At 36.2% G+C, this 15,599-nt stretch overlaps 1 protein-coding gene across 1 annotated transcript in view; it reads left to right on the top strand.

The window, feature by feature from the left end:
* Positions 1 to 2,054: 2,054 nt before the first annotated feature.
* Positions 2,055 to 15,599, top strand: part of LOC126473739 (cytochrome b-c1 complex subunit 2, mitochondrial) — a 55,980-nt gene continuing 42,435 nt past the window's right edge. The window contains exons 1-4 of the mRNA XM_050100987.1: positions 2,055 to 2,210; positions 4,923 to 5,068; positions 11,895 to 12,086; positions 13,642 to 13,858. Of these exons, the coding sequence (XP_049956944.1) occupies positions 2,166 to 2,210; positions 4,923 to 5,068; positions 11,895 to 12,086; positions 13,642 to 13,858 (600 nt within the window). The 5' untranslated portion in view covers positions 2,055 to 2,165. The remainder of the gene's footprint in view (positions 2,211 to 4,922; positions 5,069 to 11,894; positions 12,087 to 13,641; positions 13,859 to 15,599) is intronic.

Below are 15,599 nucleotides of genomic sequence, written 5' to 3'. Positions count from 1 at the left end.
GAAACATACACAGAAATTTCCCAAAGTGTTTAATGTTAAAATATCAGCTGAACATTATTTAGTTCTTGGATACTCATAATATATTGGAACATAAGACAGGATACTAGAAGCGACAAAAGCATAGAAATAAGATAAAAATTGGTAGTATTATGAGTTATTTAGTACAACAGGTCTGTTTTTGAAGCGTTTTCCCTTTGTTTAAGTGTGTAAAGAGCTTTCTCTGTCAGTGATTTTTGGCTCTTATTTTTAAGGATATTAAGTGAAGAAGTATGTATCCGTACAGGTAAAGTATTGAAAAGCTTTATCTATTCATAATTGAACTGTGTTTTTTAAGTCAAGTTGTAGGTATTGGCTTCAGACCATATATTACATAATCCGAGGAAATCTTTAGTTTGCTTCTTCAGTTTTTTTACATCTTCTCAGAATTGTAGAAAATCGTATCATCTGTGTAAAGCAGAGTTTTGCATGGCATAGGTCATTGATGTTATAAAAGGTAGTGGACCAAGTAGTGATCCTTGGGGAATACCTTAGTAACATTCGGTGACTTTGACTTGTGATGATCGTAGCTTACAATTTGATTCCTGTTACTGAGATAGAATTTAATGAGGGAGAATACCAAGTCCCAAATGCTGTAACACCATAGTTTCCCCAGAAAAATATTCTGTGGTTTACAGAACCAAATGTGTTGCTCAGGTCGACTTATGTGGCTTCAGCTGCTGCACATTAAAAGAGACTGCACAATGTAACAACATTTTCAACAGCTTGAACTGTTGACAAATGGAACCTAAAACGATATTGGGTTTTAATCAATATATGGTTTTTGACAAATGCATACTAATTTTTTCTCTTGTATGCAATATTTAATTATTTTTGTGGACATAGGTACCAGAGAAATTTGACAATAGTAATTAGTGCAGGATTTTTCAACCTTTTGTGTAATGGAATGACTACTGCCTTTTTTTAGACATTCTTGAAAACTAATACTAACAAACATCCACTTCGTAAGTGTGTAGACAGGGGTGATATTAAGCCCATTATTTTTTAATCACAGAATTTTCTGATTTGGAGCCACTTAATTTTTCTACTGATTTAATTACATCACATCTTCATTTCCATTTTTCCCAGTTACAAATTGGCTCGATATCAGCAAAATATATCTGTAAATATAGTTTCTATGATAACGAGTCAGCAAGGAAAGTCGCCTTGGCAGACAGATCCGTGGTCTGTCGACGTCTAAGGAAACAGTTTACCAAACGTTGCATTTCTCACAACATTTGAATTCAAAAGTGTTACATCTCATACGGTATTCACGATGGGTACTGCGTCTTAGTAGGCCGTCTTTACAGAATTGACACTTTAAATGAGTCTAGTTTGCGTATTGTTTGCTGTGGAAGTGTCCTTGTGATAAATTTCGTACCAGAATGACTTGAAACTTCGCGGCAGCTTAAAACTGTGCGCCGAACCGGAACTCAAAGTGGGATCTTTTTCTTTGGCGGGTTAGTGATCTACCGACAAGACTCACGAGCAGACCTCAAAGTTTCATTTCCGCCAGTTCCATATCTCCTACATTCCGAACACTAGCTTGGAGACTGTGGGTGCAAATGTACTGATTACGGACGTTACACATCATAGGATCAACAAATTTTGGTCTTATTGAAAATGTTACTAAGCCCATATCCTGTTTTACTTTTGAGAGTCATGATCACATTTCGTATTTAACATGGGACACTGGCAAAGATTATAATTTCATTAAATTCTCTACATATTGCTTCTCCAATTTCTTGTTTCGCATTTTCTTCTTAACTACTGGACCCAATTCCCCTATACATTTATAAATTGATAAATTTTAAATTTGGTTCCTTTGTTACTGGAAGCGATTTAAGTTTTGATTCCATCGGTGTGATGCTCGAGTATTTTCGGTAAAGATTGTATTATTCAAAAACCCGAAGTTTCCGACGAAAGCACTACCAATGAATGGTTAAAGAAAATTCAGTGCACGCTACAAATAATTTGAAGAATATTCATTGAAAAAATTGCAGGTTTTCGAAAGCGTTTGGTGGATTAGCAAGAGCTTTGCGCAAGAGCATCTGTAAGGTGTTCTTCCGTACTATAATAACGCTGCTCTAGCTCCATCATTAGCGGCTGGGGCAGTAAAATAGTAAAGAATGGCTAGCAACGCTTTGAAAAAACCGATTTTACGAGTAGCTTCAGTAAGTTTTATATCAGTTTATTAAATAGGCTATTGTGTATGTGCTCTCAGCTAAGAAGAAGGGAATCTGTTCCTTCTGAATCATTTTTAACCTGTGACTTTGAATACAGTGGAGAGGTTGCAGACGATGCAGCAAGAGAAAAAGTTACCGTAGTGTTGCATATTTACCCCTCACCAAACTAAGACGTTTTTTGTTTCCAGTGGAAGCTTTGCCAGTGCTAATTTCGTTGTAGGGAACTAGAAGTATACCAGGTCAAAACCGAAATTATTAACCTCACGACCTCGAAGGTTAAATAGCTGTATGCTTGAAGATATTGTTGTGCACCGAATGGACGGACACTGTAAATATGTTGACAGAATAGCAATACAATTAATTCTTGCTAGCCGAGTAGTACCTCAACAATTGACAGTAATGTGTTTCTTGTTCAGAGATCACTGCTAATCTATTCACTCACTTGGTTGTTCTGTAAACACCATAAGAAAGGAGTATCAACAGGAGTCTAACGAATGAAATTACACATTAACAAGTGGAAGCAGCTGCTTCAGGCTATTTCTGCACAACCATACAGATTTCCAGTTTCAGTTAGTGTTCATCCATTCATAGTCTTAAGAAAGCAAGCAGCTGTGATTTACCACTTTAAATTGTTGAAGATTCTGGTATATAATACACACAAAAGAAAGAAAAATAAAATTTTAAGCAAAACTGCTGTTTTTAAAAAAGTTCCAATTTTAGCATATAAGCAGCAGAAAATAGGTTGGGGTAACAGACTGATCTGTTATTTTGTACTGTATCTTTATTGATCCACTCCGTCATTTGATGTACTAAAGCGTACAACACGTTACGTGCATAGTCAAACAGATGATATGAGAACATTTACAGACGTAATGTTGTTTCTTACAGTGTACATCACACTGAAATTATTAAATATGTGTTGAAAATAATTTTAATAAATGGTGATAAATATTTTGCCCTTATAAGAGTAGAGTTTTGAAAGATAAAATATATATAATATAATTTATGATGGGTCACATTAAAGTAAGTCTTTAATGCTGTACATGCAATGCTCTGTTAGGAAGGGTCTTAAGTTTTTTTTAAATTTTGCTAGTTCTTGAATGTCTTCTACTTCTTTCAAGAGCTTTTGTATTATTTGATTCACATTTATTTATCACCATTACTACCCAGTTTAGTAGAATGAGGAATGAGTCTTGACTACTTTTTTTTGACCTGTCACAGTGGGGGCTGTCCAGAATCCTGTGCAATCTGCTGATATTTTATTTCATTTAACAGAGCAGTTGAAAGATGTATTGACTAGAGACAGGTATTACGTTTTAATTTTTTAAATAGTGGTTTAAAGGTTTCTGTTGTTTGTACACAATTATTTTTTTCCATAAATAATTTAACTGATTCAGTACTATGACCCCAAAAAATAATTCCATAGTGTAGTACTGAATGGAAAAGTTCATAATACATGCGTTGCAATGTTCTGGAATTCACCACATTCCTCACTGGGTGGAGTGTAAAATAGACTTAGCTAAGCTTGCACCTAATAATGTCAATGTGATTTTTCCATGTGAATATGTCAGTGATGTAAATCCCTAAGTATTTAGTCCCATTGACAAATTCAACATTTTTGCCGCTTACTGTTGGAAGTGGTGAGTTCTGATCTGAACGGTGTGTAATGTTGGGCATAATGTCTCCTTTTGCGTTGGGGAGGAGTCTGTTTGACACAAGCCATGAGTCTTTTTGGGGTGTGTTTCTATTAACTACTGACTGGGTAGATCGGTCTGTATTTGAGATAAGGACTTAGTATTTGAGATATGGAAATTGTGTCACCAACAAACTGAAACTCCTTACTAATGGGTAGGGAGGAGTGGAGGTCATTTATATAAAGTGGAAATAACAAAGGATCTAGAACTGAGGCCTAGGCACACCATGTTTTATGACTTGTGTAGATGAATGCACCCTATTTAGGATTCCTAATTGATTGACTTTACTTATATGAACGTACTGTGCTTGGTCTTTGACGTAATTTTGCAAAAGTATATTGTGATTTACGAATCTCAAAAGGCTTTGTGAGTTGTGTTTTTATTTTCCTAGAAACCATACTGAGCAGAGGAAAGACTGTTGTTATTTCTGGGAAATGACTGTAGTCTGGCAGCCATAATGTGCTGAATATTGACAGTACTGCTTGTACATTCACGGCATACTTAATACATTTTGTCGTATTTACATACTTCTTGCCACAAAAAGTAAAATGGCGAGGTAATTTCAGAAAACACAGAGAATTAACAAATCTCTTGGAGTATTTTGATGCATATATGAACATTTATTGCACATAAGTACAAAATGTGTTAGGGGATGGGGAAGAAGGTGGTACCATCACACTGCATCTGCCACTGACACCATGCAATGTTGAAATGCAATAGCATGGTAGGTGAGCTGAAAATTATGACAGTATTGGTTGCTGTCACTAATGAATGGATGTTGGCTTTTGATCTCCTGCTATAGAAGTTGGGAATGATTGTAATTATTCTGACTTCAAAACTTAGAAGTTGCACCTGTTAGTTACCTTAGCACACATCAGTAAACTTTTCAGTCCAAACCAGTGCCACAGTCGTATCCCATTCTGTCTCACTGATCTCAGGTATATTAAGCATTGCCTTCTGTGTGAAACCTCTGTTGCACACCTAATTTTGAAAATGTTTGTTGTAGGTTCGAACTTTCGCTGCACAAGCCGCAACCCACCCTAGCCCAGGATCACCAAAGGAAGGTGTGAAGACAACAGTTTTGCCGAATAAACTGGTTGTGGCATCATTGGAGAACTATTCTCCAATTTCCAGAGTTTCTGTTCTATTTCGGTAAGTATGTTTAAAGAATCAGGTTTGACTGTCCAATGTTTTGGACTGATTACTTCAGCCAAATAAATCAGGACATAATAATTGTTTTATTAAGGTGCAAGCATTATGTTAGATTCAGTAATCTACACAATGTTTTAAAAATTTCGATGCTGAGTGTGTAGGCTTATGCAGCTTGAATGAGATAATATAAAAGTTTTCTCAGTGTTTGCCAATGGGCAACAGCAGGTTGCTACTCCTCCCATCATCAATAAATTAAGTTTCCCCACTCCACTCAACATGTGAAACAAACGAACAGCTTTTGAAATTGTGATACGGTGCACAGCAGAGACTATGAAATGTTGGTTTTATCCATTAGTGATATCTAATTTTCAATATGATATGACTCTATATCCAGAAAAGATGAAACACTTTATTTTAAGCTGGCCGGAGTGGCCGTGCGGTTCTAGTAGCTGCAGTGTGGAACCGAGCGACCATTACGGTCGCAGGTTCGAATCCTGCCTCGGGCATGGATGTATGTGATGTCCTTATGTTAGTAAGGTTTAATTATTTCTAAGTTCTAGGCGACTGATGACCTCAGAAGTTAAGTCTCATAGTGCTCGGAGCCATTTGAACTTTATTTTAAGCTGACATGTGACTGTTCAAAATTAACTCAAGGGAAACGCTGTAGTTACTAAACCTACAAAACTTTGAGGATGGAATAAGGCCATAGGAGCAATAATGCCTAGAAATAATTTGGTTTTACAACTTCTGGCATTAGGCTGAGCACCTTACAATTAGCAAAATAATTATGCAAAACTGGGACTACATTAAGAACTGGGGAATACTAGCAATCATGTTTTTTGTCTCCTGCTTGACAAAATTGAAAGCTTTTGGTGGTGGTGTTGTTGTTGGTGGTGTGTGTGTGTGTGTGTGTGTGTGTGTGTGTGTGTTCATTGCAGGAATGGTTCTCAAAATGTATCATAAGACTTTGGTACACAAGCGTTCGCAGTGTGCTTCTATTGCCAATATTTGTAATTTAACAATAACAATATATGTTGTGCCTTTTTTGTTGAGTTTTTACAGTATGTTATGGGACCCAGTCTGTAGCTCTTTCAAAGAAAGAAATTTGGGACTATCATTTTGCATCTCGTGATACCAGAAATATGTTAGCATGTGTTGCTTTATTTGCGTGGTTCATATTGTTACACAGTAAATTGTCTGGCACATTCTAGTGTGAATTTTTTGCAGCTATAAATCTGACTTGTTTTATGGGGCTAAAGTGGATTTGCATGGTACTGAGAAACAGTGAGAGGGTGAAAACTGGATGATACAGAAGTTAGCAGTAAGAAAATTATTACGTATATCAGAGGATGCAAACGAGGTGTTTATTGGCAATGTACGAAAGATCTGAGCCTTTGACAGTGTATACAACAATAGCTCAACTAGGCATGTTTAATGCAGTGCTAAAAACATGGAAAGTCAGATGATAGAACTGCTGAAGCAAAAGTAATGGTGTTGTTGGTTATGTGTGTGGGTACGAAAGGTATGTCGAGCAAGCTACATTTTGCGTTTGAAGAGAAAACAAAACAAATTGCTTGTTCTTTAGAGTCAGAATTTTTCAGTTTTCATATGGATCCAGGTGATGACATTGTTACAGATCCCACTAATCTTGAAGACTTGGTTCTTTGTGTGCAGTGGCTCAGTGTGAAATTTGATGAATATCCTTGATGTTGTGACTGCTTGACACATTGCCAGATGGTGGAGAGAGCCTATGACAGTTGTTGTGGCCAGATCTGAAGATAAGACACTAAAATATGTAATGAACATGTTAGCATGTGATGAAAATCATGGTGCTTATTGGAGGGGTAAATGGGACAAGTTAGTAGCTCTATTGGCTATCAAAGAAAATGCTAAAGGAATGAGAAATGCAGATGATGCCACTGGTAGGGAAGTTAAATGATCAAATATATAAGTCTACAAACAAAAATAAGAGTAATTGTTTTGTTTTTGGTGTATTTGCCATATAAAGAGTCAGTGATAAACAAAAACAAAGAAGAGTCACTAAATAAAATAAAAATGAACTACCTGGCCAGATTTTCATTAGTGAAGTAATAAGAGCAGAATAGGATGAGGTCTTGTGGGCCACTAATTGTGAGGTGATGAATCACATGACGAAGAAAACTGAGTGGTCACATTGTTGGTTAAGTTCACAAAACCACTACAGGTTGTAACAGGACATCCTCCTCTAGCATTACTTTTCCTCAACAGTGGTTGTTGATACCAGTATTATTTTCTTGAATTTTGGACAGGTCAGTATTATCACAGCTGGTTTTCTGAAAATTTTCATACAATCTTATCCACAGTATGTTGTATTTCAAGCTAATATTTTTAAGAAGGATTTACTTTATTTTCAATGTTACAATCAATAAGTACTAGCTCTGAATGACAGTTAAAATTATGAATTATTTGGCACACTTAAAATTTCTATTATTAATTACACAATTTGGGACTGTTTATTGTGTTTACTTCTGCATTGATTTATGAAATAATAATTGAAATTAATAGAAATTCATTTGTCAAGAAAAATTGTAAACCCTTTGAAATATTGTTATTACCGCATGATGTAGTAGTAGTAAGCATGCCTCTGATGTTATTGGATGTATTTTTGTATCTGGGCGAACAATGTAATTTCGGCTTATGTTAACATGAAAATTCAAAAGACTTTATTATACACTAATATGTGACAAAATATATTAATGTAACAACAAAAATTCCGCAACAAGAATCTTCAAATTTATTTAGATCAATTCAACCATGAGGACCTAAAATGTTAGAATTACAGCTTGAAGAATCGGACCCCTAGACAAGAAGAACTGGAGCCAACTCTGCATGAAAAGCTAAGTTAACTAGAAAGTTTATTGTAATCTTCACTCTTCTCACATTTTTCATTAAAGACTTTGCTTATTGTGGACAATAACTGGATTTGGGAAGGAGTGAGGGGTTACAAGATACATATGGGCAACAATTTGACCTTGAATGGACTATGAAAAGGGACTATTTATTTTGAAACTTTTTTTGAGTGGATTTTATGCCATATGGACAATGTTGTGTATACTCCAGAAGGGTGAAAAAAAATCTTTCTGTATCATTTGCTATGGACAATGGGCTAGGTTTATATTCATCAAAAGACGAGCCTGACATCCAACACAATGATGTTGTTAAGGCATGTGGCATATGCATTGGGGATTTGTTGAAGGTGATAAGGATATGAATGACAATACCAGTTAATCCTTGTAGTCGAAGGAATCTCTGCAGATTTGGTATGAACGCCTGTGTCATCAGAACAAATGCCTTGTTCAACAATTATTGAAGCAATGAACACTTTGGTGAAGAATTTTGTGACGCATGTGTTAAGGAAAAGCAGCATCAGAGCAGTGTTTGGTCATGAAGGCAGTGTATTACACAATCTGGAGTAGTGATTCATGCTGACATGTATGTAGCTAAGGAATGTAAATTGCTAAGAGGAGCTGAATATTTTTTGTTTTTTTACCTGAGATTTTTCAAAACAGCAAATTGTACATTTTCTCAATCAGGGTTCTTGCAGAGAAGACTGCGGAAATGCTGAACAGTGTGAGGAATTTTTGTGGACAATCACCAAAAGCATTTAATTTGATGGCGATTAGGAATTTGACAATGTTGACGTAAATCTTCACACTGCAGAGCTGAACAGATGTGCTGAGCATACCAGCGGAACTATTGTGGAACTAGCTTGAACTATTTTGCGAGCTCAGGATTGTCCTAAGCTTTTAACCGCAGAAACATAAACATGGCTGTTTATGTGTTAAATAGAACTAGTAAAAGTCATGTGCGTGGCAATATACTTTGCAAGCTATCCACAAAAAAGTTATATTTTTGGAACAAAGTGATTAATTCATATTCCAAAGTGAAGGTGAAATATATGGGATCCAGAAGGAATCTTTAGTGATTGCTTCAGTGGAATTGGTGGCTTTAGAGTCTGGATTGAATAGGAAAAAACAGGAATTAAATGAGCAACAACTGAAGAAATCAGATCATCTTACTGAAATAATACCAGTTGAAATAAGAACCTAGAATTATACAGAGGCTATTAAGTCTGTAGGCCATGAGTGCTGCAGAAAAGCAATGGAGGAAGAAATGTCTTCATTGGAGAAAAATACTACACGAGCTGTGGAACCTCTGTCATAAGATTGTAAGCTCATTACAAACCATCATTTTTTTCTGTAATTAAGCATAAAGTTGTTGGTAAAAGTGATCACTATAAAGAAGACTAGTTTTTCCTGTATTTAGTCAACAACAATGCATTGACTGTATTGAAACCTTTATTCCTATTGCTAGCTGTGAAACAGTTGGAGCAATTTTGAGTGTTGCAGCTAGTGAGTATCTTCATTTGGCCCAGTTAGATGTGAAATTGATTTTTAGAATAATTCCTAAAATAAGAGGTATACAGGTCAGCACAGAAGTCACTGCACACTTACGGTGGCTAGTACATGAATAAGTCTCAAAAATATTGATTTTTTAAATTTTTGTCTTAAAAAATTCTGTGTGGTTTTCTGAACAAGATGATGATTGCTTTGAGGAGGTCGTGTTGAAGAAAGCCCCAAAATAAAAGGAATTTAAAAGTAGCACATGACAGTGGCCCCATGTCATGCTGACAGCACTGTTAAAAACAGAATTTTGTTATCACCAAAAGCATCTTTGCCATTTGACTGAAGATAATTAGAGAAGTGTTTGAATGGCAGTATAAAGACCCAAATGAGAGTTTTAACAACTGTATATGGTAACGGACACCAAAAACTGTTGTGATAGGACTAAATAATTTTGAAAAAGGCGTGCTGGATGATCTGCTATATTTCAGTGATAGTGCAGTGTCAAGATTCGCTGCTGACCATGATGTTGAGTGCCCCTCATCTCAAATCATCAAACCTTGTTAATCTTAAATATTATGAAATTGATGGAAGTGCCAGGCGAACTAGGTGTGCTAAAAGCTTTAATCACCATTGACAGCAGGAGACTCTTTTAAAACAGAGAAATCAGTTTTAGTAGTCACCAGAGAAGCAAGATTATTAATAAGTAGTCTGTAAAAGAAAAGGGATGAAGAACAAAATCAGAAACAAGATTAATATGGACCTGGAATGTATTGGTATTATGCAGATTATGTAGACAAATAAGTTTTGACTTTAATTTGAATTCCACAAAAGTTCACTTTTGTGATGTTCTGATACACATTGGTTAAAAGCTGTTAAAGATGAAATTTTGTATGGTGTCATGAAACATAGTTAACTGAAAAGTAGACTATCCTTATGACTTAAATTTCAAAATTAAGCTCTTTTAAAAGAAAAAACTAGAAGGTAATTATTGAAATTTTTGATGATCATTATTAATAAATTTTTTGAGCCATAACTTATGGCAGCAACACCTTTTTAAAGATCTGCCTTAAAGAAAATAGTGTAAAGAACTTCCAGGAAAAAAGATCAGTCTTGTAGTTTGTTGTTTTTCTGGGATACATTTACCTAATCTGTGAATAAATAATTTTCACAATTTATTGTACTTGCAATGCAAAATACAATTCAGAAATAAAGTATGAGACCAAAAGCTGTGGGTTGTACATCAAAATGTCCGCGAAAGTTCTGTTCAGAGATGGTAAGCACTACATGGGCTTACAGCTCTTATTCTTTGAGCCACACTATTTTGAAGACCGACAATTATTTCAGGATTTCCTCGTATGTTCATGAACCAGTCCCCTTAAAGAATGTTTGTATATAGGTTGGTACATTGTATATTGATGTGGTTGGTAGGAGACAGGAAATGACACGTAGTATTAGAAATTAACATAAGTGCGTAGTGACTTTTGCACTGCCCTTGTGCAGCAGCATGAGGGATATGCTCTTGGGACTGATTGGTTGTGGAACCTTAATAAAAGTTTATTTGGCTAAAGCAGTCTTTGAGGTGCTGGAATCAAGGTAGATCCCTGTTCTACCAAGAAGACAATGATAAATTGATGGTAGTTCTGTTGTTGTTGTGGTCTTCAGTCCTGAGACTGGTTTGGTGCAGCTCTCCATGCTACTCTATCTTGTGCAAGCTTCATCATCTCCCAGTACCTACTGCAACCTACATCCTTCTGAATCTGCTTGGTATATTCATCTCTCTCTTGATCTCTGCTCACACTCTTTGCCTTTACAAATATCTGCTTGTGTCTGTGTATGAGCGGATGGATATGTGTGTGTGTGCGCGCGAATGTATACCTGTCCCTTTTCCCCCCTAAGGTAAGTCTTTACGCTTCCGGGATTGGAATGACTCCTTACCCTCTCCCTTAAAACCCACATCCTTTCGTCTTTCCCTCTCCTTCCCTCTTTCCTGACGAAGCAACCGTTGGTTGCGAAAGCTTGAATTTTGTGTGTATGTTTGTGTGTTTATCGACATGCCAGTGCTTTCGTTTGGTAAGTCACATCATCTTTGTTTTTTAGATATATATATATTTTTTTTTCCCACGTGGAATGTTTCCCTCTATTATATATTCGTTCACAAGCAAGCACACCTCACACACGACTGCCATCTCCTGCAGCTTGGACTGGATGCTGTATTATTGTTAATTGGCGTTGAAGGTGAAAGCTATTGTTTTGTTTCTCAAGCATTGTCATTGCTGCATTTGAGCAGCAGATTCTTTAGCATTATGATGGCAACTGGACGTAGTGTACTTTGATTACAAGTTTGTTAACTGATTTCTATTTTATTGTAGTTATTCTGATTACAAGTTTGTTAAATGATTTCTATTTTATTGTAGTTATCATTATTATTTATGTTTTGACAGGGCTGGCTCCCGGAATGAGACGTGGGATAATTATGGCAGCACCCATGTTCTGCGGATAGCAACAGGTCTGTCAACAAAGAACTCCACCCACTTTGGAATTGTACGTAATATTCAACAAGTTGGGGGTAGCCTGAGTGTCCAGGCTGACAGAGAAGTTGTGATGTACACTCTTGAAGCAAACAGAGATGCACTGTAAGTTTGTCATGAAATGTATTGTACATTGTAGTATTAAACTATAATAGATAAATACCATCATGTTGAAGGTGACTTTTTATTATTTTTGATCATACAGTAGTGAAGTTGGAACATTTTAAATTTTGTGGGATTGTAGACAGATTGAAACATTTCTTGTGAGTATTAAATTCGGGATCATGGGCAATAAATGACTGCTATTATCTTCACCACAGTAATAATCTCCAGTCATTGACACTGAAATGTAAAAGCTTGTTTACTTATATCCTAAGCTATCATATTTTTGGACGACCTTACATGAGCACAGAGGAAGGTCTTAACCAGAATGCAATGTGTTGTCTTGCAGCTTACTGTTTGAGCTCCTCAGGAGTTCTAACTACACCTTGTTTAACTATGCCATGTTGGTACATAGTTATACTCCTTCATTGGACTAATGTAATGATTGATGATTGGAACAGAGTGATTCATTAATCACTAAACAGAGAAAAGATTTATAAAACCCATTTTACAGGAAAGTGGGCATTATATATACTTTTAATGGTCTGGAAGCAGAAATGAAAAATGTTAATAGAAAACTTTAAGAATTTCAATTCTAAGTTGAAGATGTTTGTTGCAACATTATATTTTGTTCCAGGCAAAAGTTTCTTGTTCTAAAAACATGCACACACGATGCCAAATATATTGCTTTCAAATTTTGCTTATTTAATCAGCGTTATTTGAAATATATACATAAAAAACTTCAATATTATTTGGATCACTACTATTTATATAAAGTGACTGTTTTCAATTGCACATTCTGGTCATCTGCAAGCATAATGATAACAGTCAAAGAGAAATAAAGGTCTATGGGTTAAAATACTACATAAAATAAATGAAACGTACCTCAGTAGCCTTTACTGCAAATCACAACTTGTCTGTACACCATTCAGTATGGCAGGCTGTAGTTAAATAAAGGGATGAGTTACTGCAGTAACAGCTGTGTTGTGTTGTGGGTACTTTATTGCTTGAAGTATTTTAACCCATTGGCATTTTATGACTATTTTTCTTTGTGTGTTATCATTAGCTGAGAAGCGTGGTTGAAAATGGTCACCTTGCATAAAGAAATGATGCAGTCTACACATTGTAACAACAAATTTTTTTTAATACTTTACTGAGATGATTTATTCATCTAAACTGAACACACAGTCACTGGTTTCATTAGTGAGAGTAATGTTGGCTGAGATTATCCTGTGGAAACTTGGAAGGAAGAAATGAAAGACTGAACACACAAATAATATATGATATTTGTCGATATTTATGGATGAATTAACAGAAATTATGAAGTTCATATCAGTGCAAAAACTAAATGCTGACAATAAATTCTTTCTGTGAAGGCAGTATTGCCTATGTTGTTTTAATTTCATTAAAACATTTAAATATGCCAAAGGACTGCTGCTTATAATTGTAATTAATTTTGAAATTAGTGTTGTTTAGGATCTTTATGTAATCTAATTTTCTTGAAGAAATTAAATTTCTGATCTTACCTTGCAATGTTAATATTTCCTACTTGTTTCAGGGAAGACACTTTAAAATACTTGGAAGATGTCGCTTCCAAACAAGCATTCAAACCTTGGGAACTGTCAGACAATTTACCTCGCCTGAAATATGAGCTGGCCAGTATTCCAGATCCTGTCCGAGCACTTGACCTTCTGCATACAGCTGCCTACAGAACGGGTCTTGGAAATTCCATATTCTGTCCACCGCATTTGGTGGGAAAACTTAGCTCTGAGACAGTAAGTTATTACTTTGTACTTTCGTACCATTGTGCTGGCATCACTCCTGAGCTGCAACAGCATTTGTTGAAGTCGCAATTTTTGTGAAGGAAGGCTTAAACAGTTCCGTGTTTTGTGTCCACTCTGAGGCAGAAATTGTCAATCAGCATTTTTATTTTGTATATTTATGAAATTTGACTTTTGTTTTTAAAATGTTGTTCGCCAAGAGTAGCAAAAAAATCTTGGCTAGTATCAACGTGTAAAGTCTGATGATTCCTTGTTAACGCTTTGAGTGTCTGCGTTTGGCAGTTGGGCATTATTCACCTTGCCTGGGAAAAATTATCATGAAGATGTAAGTTTGCTGATACTTAGAATTATGAGAGTATTTTCTGATGCTTTTGGTTTCAAGTTACAGCTTAGAATTAGCACAACATGATATTTTCTTTTCCATAAAGTGAAGGAACTGTGTGGGCATTGTTTTGAATCCTCAGAAGTAGCAGTCTCTACTTACAAAATATTCTTGAATACCTTTCTTTAGAGAGATTCCATTGAACCTCCAATAAATGGTTTGAGATGATGCACCACCACACATAGCTTGAAAGAGGAGATGTGGAGGAGCACTTTTTGGAAAAGTGGAAATTTGTATTACATTTTGAAAACCTTACAACAGACCATTACACAATCGTTGAGTTTCATTGGTAATTTGAACACTATAGATAAGTGAAGATTGAGCAACAGGTACATTCAAAATAAAAATATATAAAAGTGAAGTACTGGGGCATTGACCGCAATTAGACATCCGCCGGCTGTACCCATTTGAGTGCTCACGCTGTGGTGTCTGTAAAATTTTGGGAATTCTGTGCATTTCCACACAGGGCATTCTTTGAAAGGTATTCCATGCTTTGTTCGGTTGCTCTGCAGCTACATTAATGCCCGTAGTCAGTTGAGATTGTCACACATTCCTCTTCTAATGGAAACCCTCTAGTTTATCCAAGGGGTATGAAATACCTCAAAGGTATTTTGTGTTTAGAATTTCATGTCTGGTGCTATTTTTCCACAAGTTTGCAATTCTCTCTCTGATGGCTTGCCATCCGCTTGCTGCAGTGGGAAACAGACATGAGGCAGGCCTGCATCAAGCACCATCTTGCCACCTTCCCCCCCCCCCCCCCCCCCCGACACACACACACACACACACACACACACACACACACACACACACACACTATGTGAACAATACTGACTGGCAACACTACATATGAACCAAGCATTATAACTGGATTTTCTGAGGTACCGTGATTTTCAGGATTCTGGTAAAACATCAAATCTCCGATGTCGCTGCGGCCAGAAAAAGATCCTGCAAGAACGGGACCAATGACAACTGAAGAGAATCATTCAATGTGACAGAAGTGCAACCCCTCCCCAAATTGTGCAGATTTTAATGCTGGGCCTGTAACCTCCTCCTCACTTATCAACCTTAATGACAGTGAAAAACTAAACCGCGTGTACCTAATGGGAATTTGGGAAAAGCAATCGTCACTGAAGTTAATCTGTCGGTAAAGAGGGAGCAAAGGGTTACATCTAAATGAAAGGAAAAATGCAAACGAAACTAGTGGAAATTAATTTTGAAAAGGGGTAAAGTTAATAAAGAAAGTAAATGTGCAGCCGTTACGTTAACAATTATCTAGCGGTAATTATATATTTGAGATTTGAGGGAAATTACGGTTGCCAGTCCTATGGACAATTACTATAGTAACTGAAAAAG

The sequence above is a fragment of the Schistocerca serialis genome, chromosome 4, assembly GCF_023864345.2.
Source record: "Schistocerca serialis cubense isolate TAMUIC-IGC-003099 chromosome 4, iqSchSeri2.2, whole genome shotgun sequence".
Lineage (NCBI taxonomy): Eukaryota > Metazoa > Arthropoda > Insecta > Orthoptera > Acrididae > Schistocerca > Schistocerca serialis.
This window is presented reverse-complemented; position numbering and strand designations above follow the sequence as displayed.